General features: G+C 31.6%; 1 protein-coding gene and 1 long non-coding RNA gene across 10 annotated transcripts in view; one reads left to right on the forward strand and one right to left on the reverse strand.

Moving 5' to 3' along the window:
- The window catches only part of LOC122220109 (pleckstrin homology domain interacting protein), a 138,877-nt gene that overhangs the window by 76,498 nt on the left and 49,242 nt on the right, over positions 1-13,137 (reverse strand). For all 3 annotated transcript variants that reach the window (XM_042939210.1, XM_042939209.1, XM_042939208.1), the window contains exons 8-15: positions 12,797-13,018; positions 12,422-12,522; positions 8,274-8,344; positions 6,781-6,881; positions 6,651-6,691; positions 5,785-5,883; positions 4,842-4,995; positions 4,280-4,414 (exon numbers count right to left, since the gene is read on the reverse strand). In XM_042939210.1, the coding sequence (XP_042795144.1) occupies positions 4,280-4,414; positions 4,842-4,995; positions 5,785-5,883; positions 6,651-6,691; positions 6,781-6,881; positions 8,274-8,344; positions 12,422-12,522; positions 12,797-13,018 (924 nt within the window). The remainder of the gene's footprint in view (positions 1-4,279; positions 4,415-4,841; positions 4,996-5,784; positions 5,884-6,650; positions 6,692-6,780; positions 6,882-8,273; positions 8,345-12,421; positions 12,523-12,796; positions 13,019-13,137) is intronic.
- Positions 1-13,137, forward strand: part of LOC122220113 — a 54,324-nt gene that overhangs the window by 28,589 nt on the left and 12,598 nt on the right. For 5 of the 7 annotated variants that reach the window (XR_006202675.1, XR_006202676.1, XR_006202674.1 and 2 more), the window contains 2 exons: positions 3,512-3,617; positions 6,774-6,904. This is a non-coding gene — a long non-coding RNA (uncharacterized LOC122220113). The remainder of the gene's footprint in view (positions 1-3,511; positions 3,618-6,773; positions 6,905-13,137) is intronic. The other 2 variants (XR_006202680.1, XR_006202679.1) reach the window with 1 other exon arrangement.

Here is a 13,137-nt window from a genome sequence, read left to right on the forward strand (position 1 = left end):
CTGAATATATATAAGTATATTATATAGGTATATAAGGTCTGTTCAACTAGAACATGAATAACTGACACAGTTTTTAGAGGAATGTAGACAAGTAAAGCTTAAGGGCTAAAATTTATATATATTTTTAAAGAAAATAAAGTTGTCTTATAATCATCTCTACAATATTCTTTACTTTCATTCTCTGGTTCATTTAAAAAAAAAAAAAAAAAAAAGGAGGGGTGCCTGGGTGGCTAAGTCAGTTGAGCATCTGGCTCTTGATTTTGGCTCAGGTCATGATTCCAGGGTCGTGGGATTGAGGTCTGTGTAAGTGTGGAGCCTGCTTAGGATTCTCTCTCTCTCTCTCTCTCTCTCTCTCTCTCTCTCTCTCAGCCCCTGTACCCCACTTGTGTGCTCTCTCAAATACAATAATAATAATAATAATAATAATAATAATAATAATAAACAAAGAAAGGTTCCAGGTTTCTTCCTCATATACTTTTCCAACAAATGCTATTCAGTGTTTAAGATTATTTTATTTTTAAAGATGAGACAACGGGGGGGGGGGGGGGCGTGTTACAAGGAACATGAACGGTCTATTCTACTTCATGCTCTGTTATCTCTTTTTCACTTGTCATATACTTCTTGTATGTAACAAAAGCAAACCTAACACCCACCCACCCCTAACTGTTTTGTCATTCAGATCTTCCATTAAGAGGAAAGCTAGTAGTAAAAATAAGCAAGGTAACTCCATCACTTTTTCTAGACAATACCACTAGCAAGTTAAGAATCTTTTTATTAAATTTTGAAATGAAATAAATTAGGGGGTTTTATGGGCAAATAAGTAACTAACTATCTCAATTCTTAATCTCAAACCTTGTTTACAAATTTAGGTGGTCCTAAAATAAAGTGTCAGATTTTTAAAAGTATAAGTCAAGGCTTGATGGGGGGGGGGGGGAAGTAATTAGAATATTTATCAGAATGACAAGTATCAGTGCAATATTAATACATCAATGCCTCATACTTTAAATTTATTAAATGTATATATAATTTTATTAAAATGTACTTACTCCATGCCAAACATAGGCATTTACAAAACTCAACTTTTCCCCCCATGAAAGGCATTTTTGATGACATAGAATTTTTGACTATGTCTAAAATTTCAAAAAAAGTTTAATTTTTGTAATACGTAAAAAGGGACAGTAAAATGCTGATTAACACGTAATAATTATTTGTTACATGATTTCAAAACTTCTTACAAAGGTATTATGAATTTCAAGTGGAAAATCAAAGTATCATAAAAAAGAAAAACCAGTATTAAAGTATTCTCAAAATATAATTGATAAAAACCTGCATCTTAAAGAATTATATATACATTTTTTTTTCTTTTAAAGGCAGTTTACATGCCGTATTTTCTGCCTGTATATCTGTTTAATGGTGATTTTTTTCTTCATGTTGTAAAGCTTTGATTTTAAAACTCACATGAAATATTACGTAGCCCTAATGATACTTCTTCTAAACTTTTACCATTTCTAGTCTAAACAGAGAGTATTCCACTAGAATTATTCATCCTTAAAAGAGGTCTTCCAAGGCATGCTATAAATAGTTCCTCTACAGAGCACTCAAAAATTATTTACTAGGTTGAACTTATGATTACTGGTACAATTTAATATTAGAGTTTGTACTTCTTCAACTTTTATGGTATTTTAGTAACTGAAAAAATGACTGACTTGCTACACAGAGCTAAATAGTTATAACTACTATAACCAAAATGCTACCTTCATGATAGTGGACAGTGAACACAAGCTTCTACTCTCCCCTCAAATTGTTTTTATTTTAATAGTAATGCTGGATGCTTTATCTTCCATCTGTCCATAGATAAAACAAACAATGAAATGAACAAAAAAGCAAAGAGCAAAAAGCAAGGAGGGCACTTAGAGAACTTATAAATGAAGAGACAGAAAAAAATCATCAAACTAAACTTTAAGATCTCAAATGATCTACTCAGAGTTAATACCATTATAAAAACATCTCCTCCAGGTGACATATCACTAACTAGGTAGATTTGGAAGTTAGCTGTGCAATGGCCAACCATTAACTAGAGTTAGCATTAAGAACACAGTAACAATGGACCAAAAAATGCGGGTTTAAAACCCCAAGTTCCCCTGTAACAGGTGTGTGACCTAGATAAACCTGGGCAAAGCAATTCATCTCTGTACGGTTTCTCCATTCATAAAACCAGTAATAATAAAAATCTACTGTTGATTGTATTACAAAGTTTTCATGAAAACCAAATGAGGTAATACACAGAAGTATTTTGGAAATCATTAAAAATCATGCAAAAAATTAAAAGGAGTATCTTTATTTTAATTAGATAAAATGTAGTTCATTTTCTAGTTTTTTAAGTGCAGGATATATTTTTAATCCTTTTTAGTCTATGTTTTGTCTTTCTCAGTTTGAGTATTCTATGGATACCATCCATAGATGGGCTACTTATTACATAAAGTTGTTTCTTCTGCCCTTTAGAGACTTTTCTCTTATTCTTGGAACAGGAAAAATATCCTTATCTAAAACTCTTAAAACAATTTTTAAGCAATAATGTTAACTAAATCCCTTAGTTAATTTCAAAGACTATGCAATATAGTATGTCTGACTTCAATTCCCGGCTACATCACTTATTTGTAATGGTCTAAGAGCAAATCACTTAAGTCTCAATGTATTCCAATTTTTATAACATAAGGTGGAATATTAGTGTGATCAACTTACCTGAACAGGAAAAATTCACCTTTGTAGCTTAAAGGTGAAAGCAGTATTCAAGTATGAGATAAAACTTTCCCCCCAAACACTCAATTAACCCACCAATGCCTTTTGAAAATATGAAATTACTAAAAAAAAAAAAAAGTCACTAAAATATATGTATAGGACACAAATTGTTTTCTTTTGAAGCTATAAAGACAAATTGAGAAAATAGTATTTTTATTTAAACAGAGATGCCTCAAAAAAGAGCAAACCAGAAACACAAGGATAGAAAAGAAATTCTTTACCAGCATATTTAAGGATTTGCTTTAAAAAAAACTCTCTATACACATATCACTAAGGAAATCCACCTGTCACTAAAAATTGTACTCCAAATAATTAGCAGTCTTTTTAGAAAAATAAGAATTTGACAAATCTTAAGTTCTTACCTTATGTACACTAAGGTATTATCTATAAAGGCAGGTAACTGAATTCCTTCACTAATAATGCTTTTATCTTCTTATTCCTCCCTCTGACTTTTTAATTACTTCTTACTATGTAGAACTTTACTATCATTATCAATGAAGTATAGTATCACCTTCATGAAATTTTTTCACAAAACATGGCATTTCACAAATGACACTTTGAGGTTTTTTTCTTTTCAAAATAACTGACTATACACACTATTAATTGTACCTTTTCATGACTCATTACAAGAGGCTTCCATAATTGATTAAAAAAAATCTGAAGATGCTGAAATAGTAGAAATAAATGTTTTTCTTTTTCCTTTTGTTGAAAGGTATCCCTAATACCTAGGAAGTAGATGTTTTAAAAAGTGACGATAAACAGCAGTATTTGAAGAAAACTTCATACAGTGGTTAGAGACAAGTGGACAACGCTGCACAGTAAGCTACGTATATACTGAGCAAATTATACTAAAAATTTACATAAGAAGCAAAATTTGGAGGGGAAAGGGCTTAAACACAATAAGTATCTAACATACTGCAATTCGATTATAAAAGACAAGAACGCCTTCAGTCTGGCTCTAATTTTAAAATGGGTGCATTGGGGCAGTGCCTGGATGAGTCAGTTGGAAGAGCATGACACTCTTGATACCAGGGTCATTAGTCAAAGCCTCATGTGGGGTATAGCGATTACCTAAATAAAACTTTATAAAACAAATAAAATGGGTGCACTGGAATAAAACTGTGCACAAGAGGGCTGCTGAAGTACACTAACACAATATAATTATAATTTCTTAACATGGTTTTCCAAACTGTTTTCTAATCTATATTATTTTGTATCTTTCTACTTGTGAGTTTCTCAAAGTATCACTCTTAAAACTATTTTAGAAACCAAATTAGTTATCACCAATAAACACGTACTGTTAATATGCACAATTTTCTTTTAAATTTAACACCTAAATATAAGTGTAGAATACAGAATTGTTTTTTAAAACTTAAAGGCAAAAAAAGTCTAAATAAACTCCTAAATGGATTTCCTTTGTGATATGCAGAGTACCTGCATGAAGTCCCCAAATCTTTAAAATGAAGAGACTGATAATTACCATATTGAAGTAAGATCGAATTTTGACTCCTCTTGCCAGATCCCACACTATCACATTTCCATCATGACCAGCAGAAAAGAGAACTCTCGGATCGAACGGGTGTGGCTCAAGGACAAATACCTCATCTTCATGACCCTGAAATATTTTTGAAGTTGCACAGAATTATGAATTTAAAAAAGAAAATTCAATCAAACATCAATATGGCAACATGTCTAGAATCTGAATTCTAAGAATTATTAAAGTGGCAAAAATCTTCAAACTTATCAATGTATAATAATGAAGCTGAGCTAATACCACTATTCAGGGCTTTGCTATCATTTGGTGAAACCTGAGAATACTACTGATGCAGCCCTAAATATTAAAGAACAGCAAGAATTTCAATTTCCAAGTCAAACCTGCTTAACTACATTTTAAAATTATTTCTAATCTCCCACAAAGACCTGTTATCCATCTAGCAAGATTTTTTGGCTAACTTTATAAAAGACTTTAGTCCTCAATGAAAATATGCCATTCTATAATAAGCTTCATTATACCAAATAAAAATGAGTTTTTTTTTCCTCACCATCAGGACATGAATTAGTTGACCGGTGTAAGAATTCCAAACTTTCAGAGTCATGTTATTAACTGCAGTTATAACTGTATTGTCATGTCGATCCCAGGCTACCATAGTTACTTTCATTTTTGTGATTTTATCTTCTATCCCTTGAAGGTTTTGGCTGAAAGTGATGGAGGCAGTATTTGTTTACACCAGTATTATTTATTAAAATACTATTATGACAAAAACCTAAATGTGTTTTCTTATAATCTATATTTAAGTTCATTACATGAATAACTATCACTTAACAGCAATTAAGAATAATCTGCATCAACAAAGAATGAGGGCAAAAACACTGCACTGAGTCAGCAAACACCCAGGATTTCAGCCTAAGCCCTTAGTAATAGATGACCTTGAACATGTTATTAATGCTTTAACTCAATCTGGATCCAAGAATTCTATGCCATGCAGCTCACTCTCCATCTTCTGCTGCTGTCATGCCCTGCTAATTGCTTTGCTCTCCCATCCACCTGAGACCACTACATATAAATATAGAATTATTTATTAAATATTAAAACCAAAATAATAGTTACAAAGTGTAATATAATTTCTCTTGGCCGGAGAAAACCACTAGATACACTACATCATCTCTCTGTGACAGATTAACACTAGGATATGTTCTACTTTTTAAAGAAAACTAGGAGTATTCTTGTAGTACTATCATCATCTTAATAAATCAAACTGAAAAAGTCATTAATGCAGATCTTTGTGTATATATATGGCAATAAATAATTTTAGAAATATCCCCTTTCCATCTCCAGTAACACCTCTAGTTATTACAGAAAAGTAATCATTTTAACATGGATTATGACGTATGTTTCTATAGGCTGAGAGTCACACCAGCCTGTAATACAGCATACTTTAAATGATCTATCTATATTTATGTAATATTTCAAATTCGATCTCTTACCCTGCCGGACGAGTAGCCATATCCAACAAAATGCTCTTCCATTCTCTTCGTTTAAATTGCCAAATACGTGCTGTCCCATCACGGCTCCCACTCACAAATCTGAATTAAAGGAAACCCACCCCCCCCAAAAAAAAACACATGTACTTTACTAAATGAATTTTTCCAGAGCTGTTTTTCAAAATACTAAAAGACAGACTCATCTTTATTTACACAGCATTCTAATATAATACAGATTAGTCTCTGTCAGATATTCTCTACTAAATTAACAACTTCTGCAACTTAACGGGCTTTTAAAACTTTATATACATATTCTAATGTGTATGGCTAGGTCGCAAAAGGACATTCAAAAGGGATTCAAGGCCACCATCTACTACCTTACAAATAAAATGAGTATTTTCCAATGGAAAAATACTGATTTTCCTCTCAATGTTAAAGAACTTGACTTCTTTTACTCAAGGTAAAAGGTACTTAGGAATAGCTTTCTTTCGTTTTCAAATAAGAACCTGGGAAAATTTACAAAACATCATTTATCTTCAGTAAATAGTTCTGTCTCAAATATTACATTAATGATACATTTCCAAACTCTACTAAGTTTCCCTACGCTTTGATATGTATAGAAAATATATAGGGTGGATAAAAGTCCCTATTGTTAAAAGTGCCCAAATAAACTAACATTTATAGAAATAAAACATAAGACCTGTTCTCACATGCATGTGAAGGCTATAGTCACTCTTCAGTGTAACTGCTCAAGATCCTTATTTTAGTAGCTAAGTTGTATACAGTTCTAATTAAAATCTGACTGTAAGAAATGTATTTGATAACTTTAAAATTGGAATTAAATTTACAAACAAAAATAATTATTTTACCTGTTACTAGTGTTGGAAAACTGGATACTGTCAACTTTGTCCTACATATAAAGAGATAAAAAAAATCCTGAATATAAACTGTTAAACTCATTTAAATTGTACCTATCTTATTCTTTTTATCAGTACTTACAGTATGGAACTCCAATTCTGATATTTTCTCTGGCTGACCTGATCCAAAAAAATAAACCCGAATAATATGATCCGTGCTTCCTGTGGCCAGAAACATGCCACCTGAGGAGTAGGAGCAAACATTTGTGAGTAAAACAGTTTCAAAATCACTGAAAATAAAGTGCAAGCAATATTACCATAATATATAATGATTAATATTTTACTCTAAAACTATGCATATTTATCCTAAGCATAAAAATTACATCTAAAACTGAACTTAATGAACTTAAAATACATTTAACTAACACAGCTTTAACTAAGATGCATTTTCAATATTTACAGATTTCCACTACAAATCATTTCATTAAGTGATTACATAATTCTTTGTTAAAATTTGTCACTCTCCCTAAAAAACATGCCCTTTAACTCTACTGAAGTCCCTCTCTTGCCACATTTCCTATGTTAAAATCTATCAAACTTTTAGGGCCCAATTTCTTCAATGGGTTGTCTTTGCCACCCTGCAATCAAATGAGCCTGCTATCCTATGAACTCTTATTAAGACTTTGTCTGTAATACATACATTCTACTTTACATTACAGTTATTTATATAGCAATTTGCTCTCTCCACTTTGAATCAATATTCTCCTACAGTGCTGAAACAGTGCTGTATATAACTCCTTACAGAGTACTCTGAAATCATGTATAAAGCCTGTAATTGTGTTATTACAAAAAGGAAAATGGTCTTCATGGCAGTAGAAGTGGAAATCTAGAAGTTAGAAATTAAACACGTTTGGATATTAATATGGAAAAAACAGATTTATGTCATTAGTATGCTATCACTTATCTGAGGAACTACTGCTATTCACAATTATGAATTGAAAAGACAAGTAAAACTCGAAGTAAATGTAAAAGGAACTGGTACTAGGAACATTTAATAGGTGTTAAATCTATTAATATTTCATTTCATTTTCTCATCAATTCATTTCAAATCTTCAAATTATAGTTTGTTTAAAAAGACATGTCCATTCAAAATGCTACTGCACAAACTCAGAACATAATTGGAGTTATCAGCATTGCTATATAGCTACTTTTTAAAGAGCAAAGAACAAGAATTTGGAGCGAAGTATTTAATATTTACAAATAGCAATCAAATTTATTTTACTTAGCTACAGGATACCTCCCAAATGTCATGAAAATATAAAACGTATTTAAAATACCTTTCTCGCAATGAGATAACTATTCAAAGATATATTCTTTAACAGAGTCGATTCTGAAACTCTTATTCTCCAGAGCAGAGCATTATGGTCTCAAGGAAAATTCTTAGTCACGTGAATACATAAAAAGACTCTAGCAAAGTTCAAATATTTCTAAATTAATTTATGACCATCCCCTGGTTTATGTATGTGAATATGATTTATATTACGATAATAAATATTTTCCAAAATTTTATGTGTTCCACTAGAAACTTTCTAATGTACAACTTTAAGTGGAAAATTAGGGAGAGAAAAATCTTACCAGCACTAAAAGAAGAACAGATCATTTGAACTCCAGGCCGAGGGCGCTCTGTAAATTTAGCAGGTCTTGGACTATAATGTAAAAAATAAACAATTAAAAATATCCCTAAAGGGAAGAGCAACACCAGAAATGAGCTGTTTCAAAAACTAAATACAGAAAGACAAAATTAAATAAGAAGCAACAGATGGCTCCCTTCCTAAACAAGTTGGAAATCATTATGTGTCGTGATCAGCAGATCTTATGGAAGCTCTACAGATTTCATAGGAGCCCCAGATTATACAACAATCCACACATGAAACACTCTCAAAGCCACTGTCACACCAGACATGCAGTTATTAGTTATACTTACTTCTAATCAAATTTAACAGGGTTTAGTTTTTCATACAGTACCGTAGCAATGCACAAATACATTAGAAAATAAGTCATTTGAAAACATGAACACACCAGCAAAATAGGTACTGCCTCTGTGGCATAAGTATACCATCAGTTAACTAAACTTTTTCAATATTAGGCACTGTTAATTAAATACTTCCCTCTGTTTATCTTCCAATGTGACAAAATATGCCTTTTAAGACTCCAAAAAGAATCTTAAACACTTATCCTAGTGAAAATCTGAAGACTGTTTGAATCTTATGTCAACTATAATGTTCATTCAAAATAGACATCTACAGAAAAATCATCTTCCTTTAAATATATTTACATTAACTGTATAATTTTGTATTACAGAATGTCTTATATTTACACTACTGACGTTACATGTTTGTTACAATCAACAGTATTGAAGAAAGAAAAACTAGATTTTATACCATACCAGGTCCAATAAGTACACAATATATTTGTAATGCTCTAATACAGGGATTTTATTTAGAGCCCTACTTAACATACATTTTGATCTAGTTTTTCCTTAAGATATCAGGGGAGAAAATTCAAAGAAATAATTAGAGCTTTCAATCAAAGTGCACTGCATAAATTGTATAATCCATAGCAATTGAAAATAGAGTGGTTTCAGTTTTGTAATCGTATCAGGGGAAAAAAGGACAAAATATTTATGATCAATTACACATTCAGAAAAAGGAATTTTTGTCAAAGTGATACAGAACACAAAAGTATTTGTTAAAAATTTTAATTAAATAAATTTTTAAAGTGACATTTATACAATCTTTCCTAATAGTCACAAGCCCTGACATAACTGAGCATGAATAGTTTAGAGAACAGAAAGTTATTAAAACACTCTTAAAACCTAAACAATTATTCAGAGTAGAATTAAGTAACCATAATTTAAGTAATCTGAAATTATAAAGACAACTAAATACACTACTTTCATTAATATCTTATGGATTCCAGCTCTCCATTTTTGTTAATTTTTAGCACATTCATTCTTGTAAGTGTTAAGCAACCATTTAGCTGTAACTTACAATCAGAATATACAAATAATCATACAAATTGCCATTTTAAATGGACTTTAATATTTTTAAAGGGAAAAAAATAGATAAACAAGTACAAATAATTTATTATTTTTTAAATGTTTGTTTATTTATTTTGAGGGTGGGAGCAGATAGAGAGAGGAAGAGAGAGAATCCCAAGCAGGTTCCACGCTGTCAGCAGTGGGGCTTGATCTTACGAAATGCGAGATCATGACCAGAGCCAAAATCAAGAGTCGGAAGCTTAACCAACTAAGCCACCCAGGAACCCCACAAATAATTTGTTTTTAAAAGCACATCCGAGGAAATATTTTAAGATAAAGCTTTGGTATCAGATTCTGTGAGCCCAGTTTCCAGCTCTGCCACTTATCAAGCATTATGACCTTAGGCAAGTTAACATTTCTGTGCCTCAGTCTCATCTATAAAATGGGAGTAAAAACAAAGCATATCTTAAGAGTTATTGAGATAATTGAATAAATTTAACCCATGTAAAATGCTTAGTACTGCACACTCAATAAGTATTAGTATCATTAGTATTTTAATTAATTTAATTCAACCAGTTCTAGATAGTCGATCAATGAATAACTGCTTTTAGTTTGGCACTCTGCTTGAGAGGGGGTTGACGAAATACTTCCAGTATCCACCTCTATATTCTCTCCTATCTGTCCTAAAGAAAATAATTGTACCTTCTTCATAGGGTTGTCATAAAGATTAGTGAGATGACAAATAGAAAGTGCTTATTAGTACAAGCTTGTCAGACTAAGTGCTTAATAAAAATTTGTAATCATTGTCATCTATATATTTTAGGATTCCCATTCTCCTCTTACATCTAAATATGCTTGGACAGCCTTTCTCTCCTACTTAGAGATCTCTTCAGTCAGATTCTGAGTCACGCAGCCACTCCTATTTCTCATCTAAGAAGCAGCATCTTTATTAGTGGAAGTTGTTACCACATACATAAACTCTGTATAAAAACAAATTTATCAAGAGGTTTGGGTTTCAAAAGAGGTTTCATTAACTTCTAAAAGAACTGATTTTCTCAATGCAGACTGGGTTGCTGAAGGCACCTCCTCATCAGATTATACAAAAGCATTACAGTTCAATACAATTTTTGTCTTTGATCAGTAATTAAAACCCATGTGACAGTAACAATCTACATCCTGCCAAAATTTTTGGCAGTTATTAGCCATGAGTAAATATGGAAAAGAAACTAAGTGTCCTCAAGTCTATAACTAAGAAAAAATTACTCCTTTATGCCTGACTGTAGGTTAAAAGCTTTTAAGGGATGATTACAAGAATAGAAAATAATCCTACCTATAATAACTATAAAAAAATTTGTATGTCCAAAAATGGGAAAAACATGAAGCAAAGTATAGCATAACAACCCAGTGGAACATAATGCAGCTATTAAAATTATTATAAATACCTATAATAAAATGTTAAGAAAAAAACAGCAGAAAATTATATACATTTCTCTACTTGCATCTACATTAAAAATACACATTTATGTGAAAAAGCTGTTAGGATAGTTGGTTAATGGCTAAATCTCTGTAAAGGTTCTGAAAAAAATATCACTTATATGGAATAATTCACTTCTCAAGAATCCAGATAAATATGATCGTACTTAGCAATGTAATCCTCAAGAAGCACAAAGTTGAAGAGTTTAATTTTGTGAAAACATTTTTGTTCCTATAATTTGAAGACTGTTAGTCATATTTTTCTTCTCTATAAAAACAAAACATGAAAACACAATGGTATCCTAATCTGGTCCATAAGAAGGTAAAAAATACTCAAAGGAAAACAACAATTAACTTTTGCTATTGTCCACACACATCAGTAAAATATTTAAATTTTTATTTAATGTTTACAGAAAATCTTTAATATTCTAAATATTAAGAATGCAACTAAAATTAGAAATCAACTTGCTTTCTGCAAACAATCATGTCTTAATCAGAATCGTTTTTTTCAAATGAAGTACATTTTATTATGTCATTCTACCTTCCATGGCCTCTTAATGCCTTGCCATTAGCAGCACTCTACAGGAATGTTAATATACACGAAGCTTATCTAAATACTACTGTTTTAAAATTATAAAGACATTCTCAAATTACTCAACTTGAGTTAATATTTATAAACAAAAGTCAGACAGAATTATTGAGATATCCCTTCTAATCTGAATGATGTTCTACCATGAGAGCACAGAGATGACCATTTAGACACTGCAGAATCACTGAATGCACCAATTCCCCATTCACAGACTGCCTATGGGGCAATATGCAGCACTTCCTCTCCCTATTATACCTACTTGAGAGGTGGCAAGGCATAGATAGCATGGTACCAAAGGGCAGAGAAGTGTTCTTCTAAGTCCTGGCCATGCCAATTCTTAAGAACTGTTTTGCCTCATTGTCCTTAATCGAAAGAGAACATTGTCTAACCACCTTGTTTTAAGAGTGATAATGAAACAGGTATGTTCTGAAGGAAATGGCTAAGGCTAGGAAAAAGAGAAAAAACCAAAAACCACACCTGTTAACATAAACTTTCTTTGAAGCATGGAAAAAAAGGGGGGTGTGGGGAGAAGCATGAAAATCAAAGAGGTCAGTGAATGCATTTCTGTTTTTTACTCAAGGAGAATAAATAAATTTATACTTATTGTTGACTACTTTATATTATTGCAATTTTAACCATTAAATTAAATAATCGATTCTATGATATAAAAGAGCAACTGACTTTATTTTAAGGGTTCCAGCATCCCACAGCCAAAAACAAATAGTGCCATCTGCCCCTGTAGAAGATAGATATCTCTTTGAGCCACTGCACAATGGTGAGAACTGAAAAACAATTGAAGAAGAAAAAAAATATAAGAAGAGTGACACAATCCAAATAACCCACTTTTTACCATATACATAGCAACTAATAAACAGAGCTAGAAAACATTCACAATGGATGAAGGTCATGACTACCATGTATTTAAAGTCCATATATTTATAAAGAAAAAAGAAATATTCCTTTCTTCATTTTAGTTGGCTTCATACAATGGATTATAACAGTGACTTAAAATTTAAATCATAATCAAAAGGATTTTACAGGAATTAAGCAAATTACCTGTAGTGATGTTATAGATGCACTGTGGCCTTGAAGAACAGCCAAAGGTGCACATGTTCGAAGACACCAGACTCGGATCATTTTATCACAACTTCCAGCTGCTATCATGGTATTCTCATAGTTTACAGCCATGTCTGATATTTCAGCAGCGTGTCCTCTTAAAGTAGCTAATAATCTTCCATCATCTGTTGCCCAGATTTTCACAAGGCAGTCATCAGAACCCTTAAAAAAAAATGAGTATTAATGGAATTAAGTCTATAAATTGTAATTCAAATTCTGAACAGAGATAAAAAATTGTATCTGTTATGTTCACTTCCCAACACATATTCTTAAGTACTTAA

Source organism: Panthera leo, chromosome B2 (assembly GCF_018350215.1).
Source record: "Panthera leo isolate Ple1 chromosome B2, P.leo_Ple1_pat1.1, whole genome shotgun sequence".
Taxonomy (NCBI): domain Eukaryota; kingdom Metazoa; phylum Chordata; class Mammalia; order Carnivora; family Felidae; genus Panthera; species Panthera leo.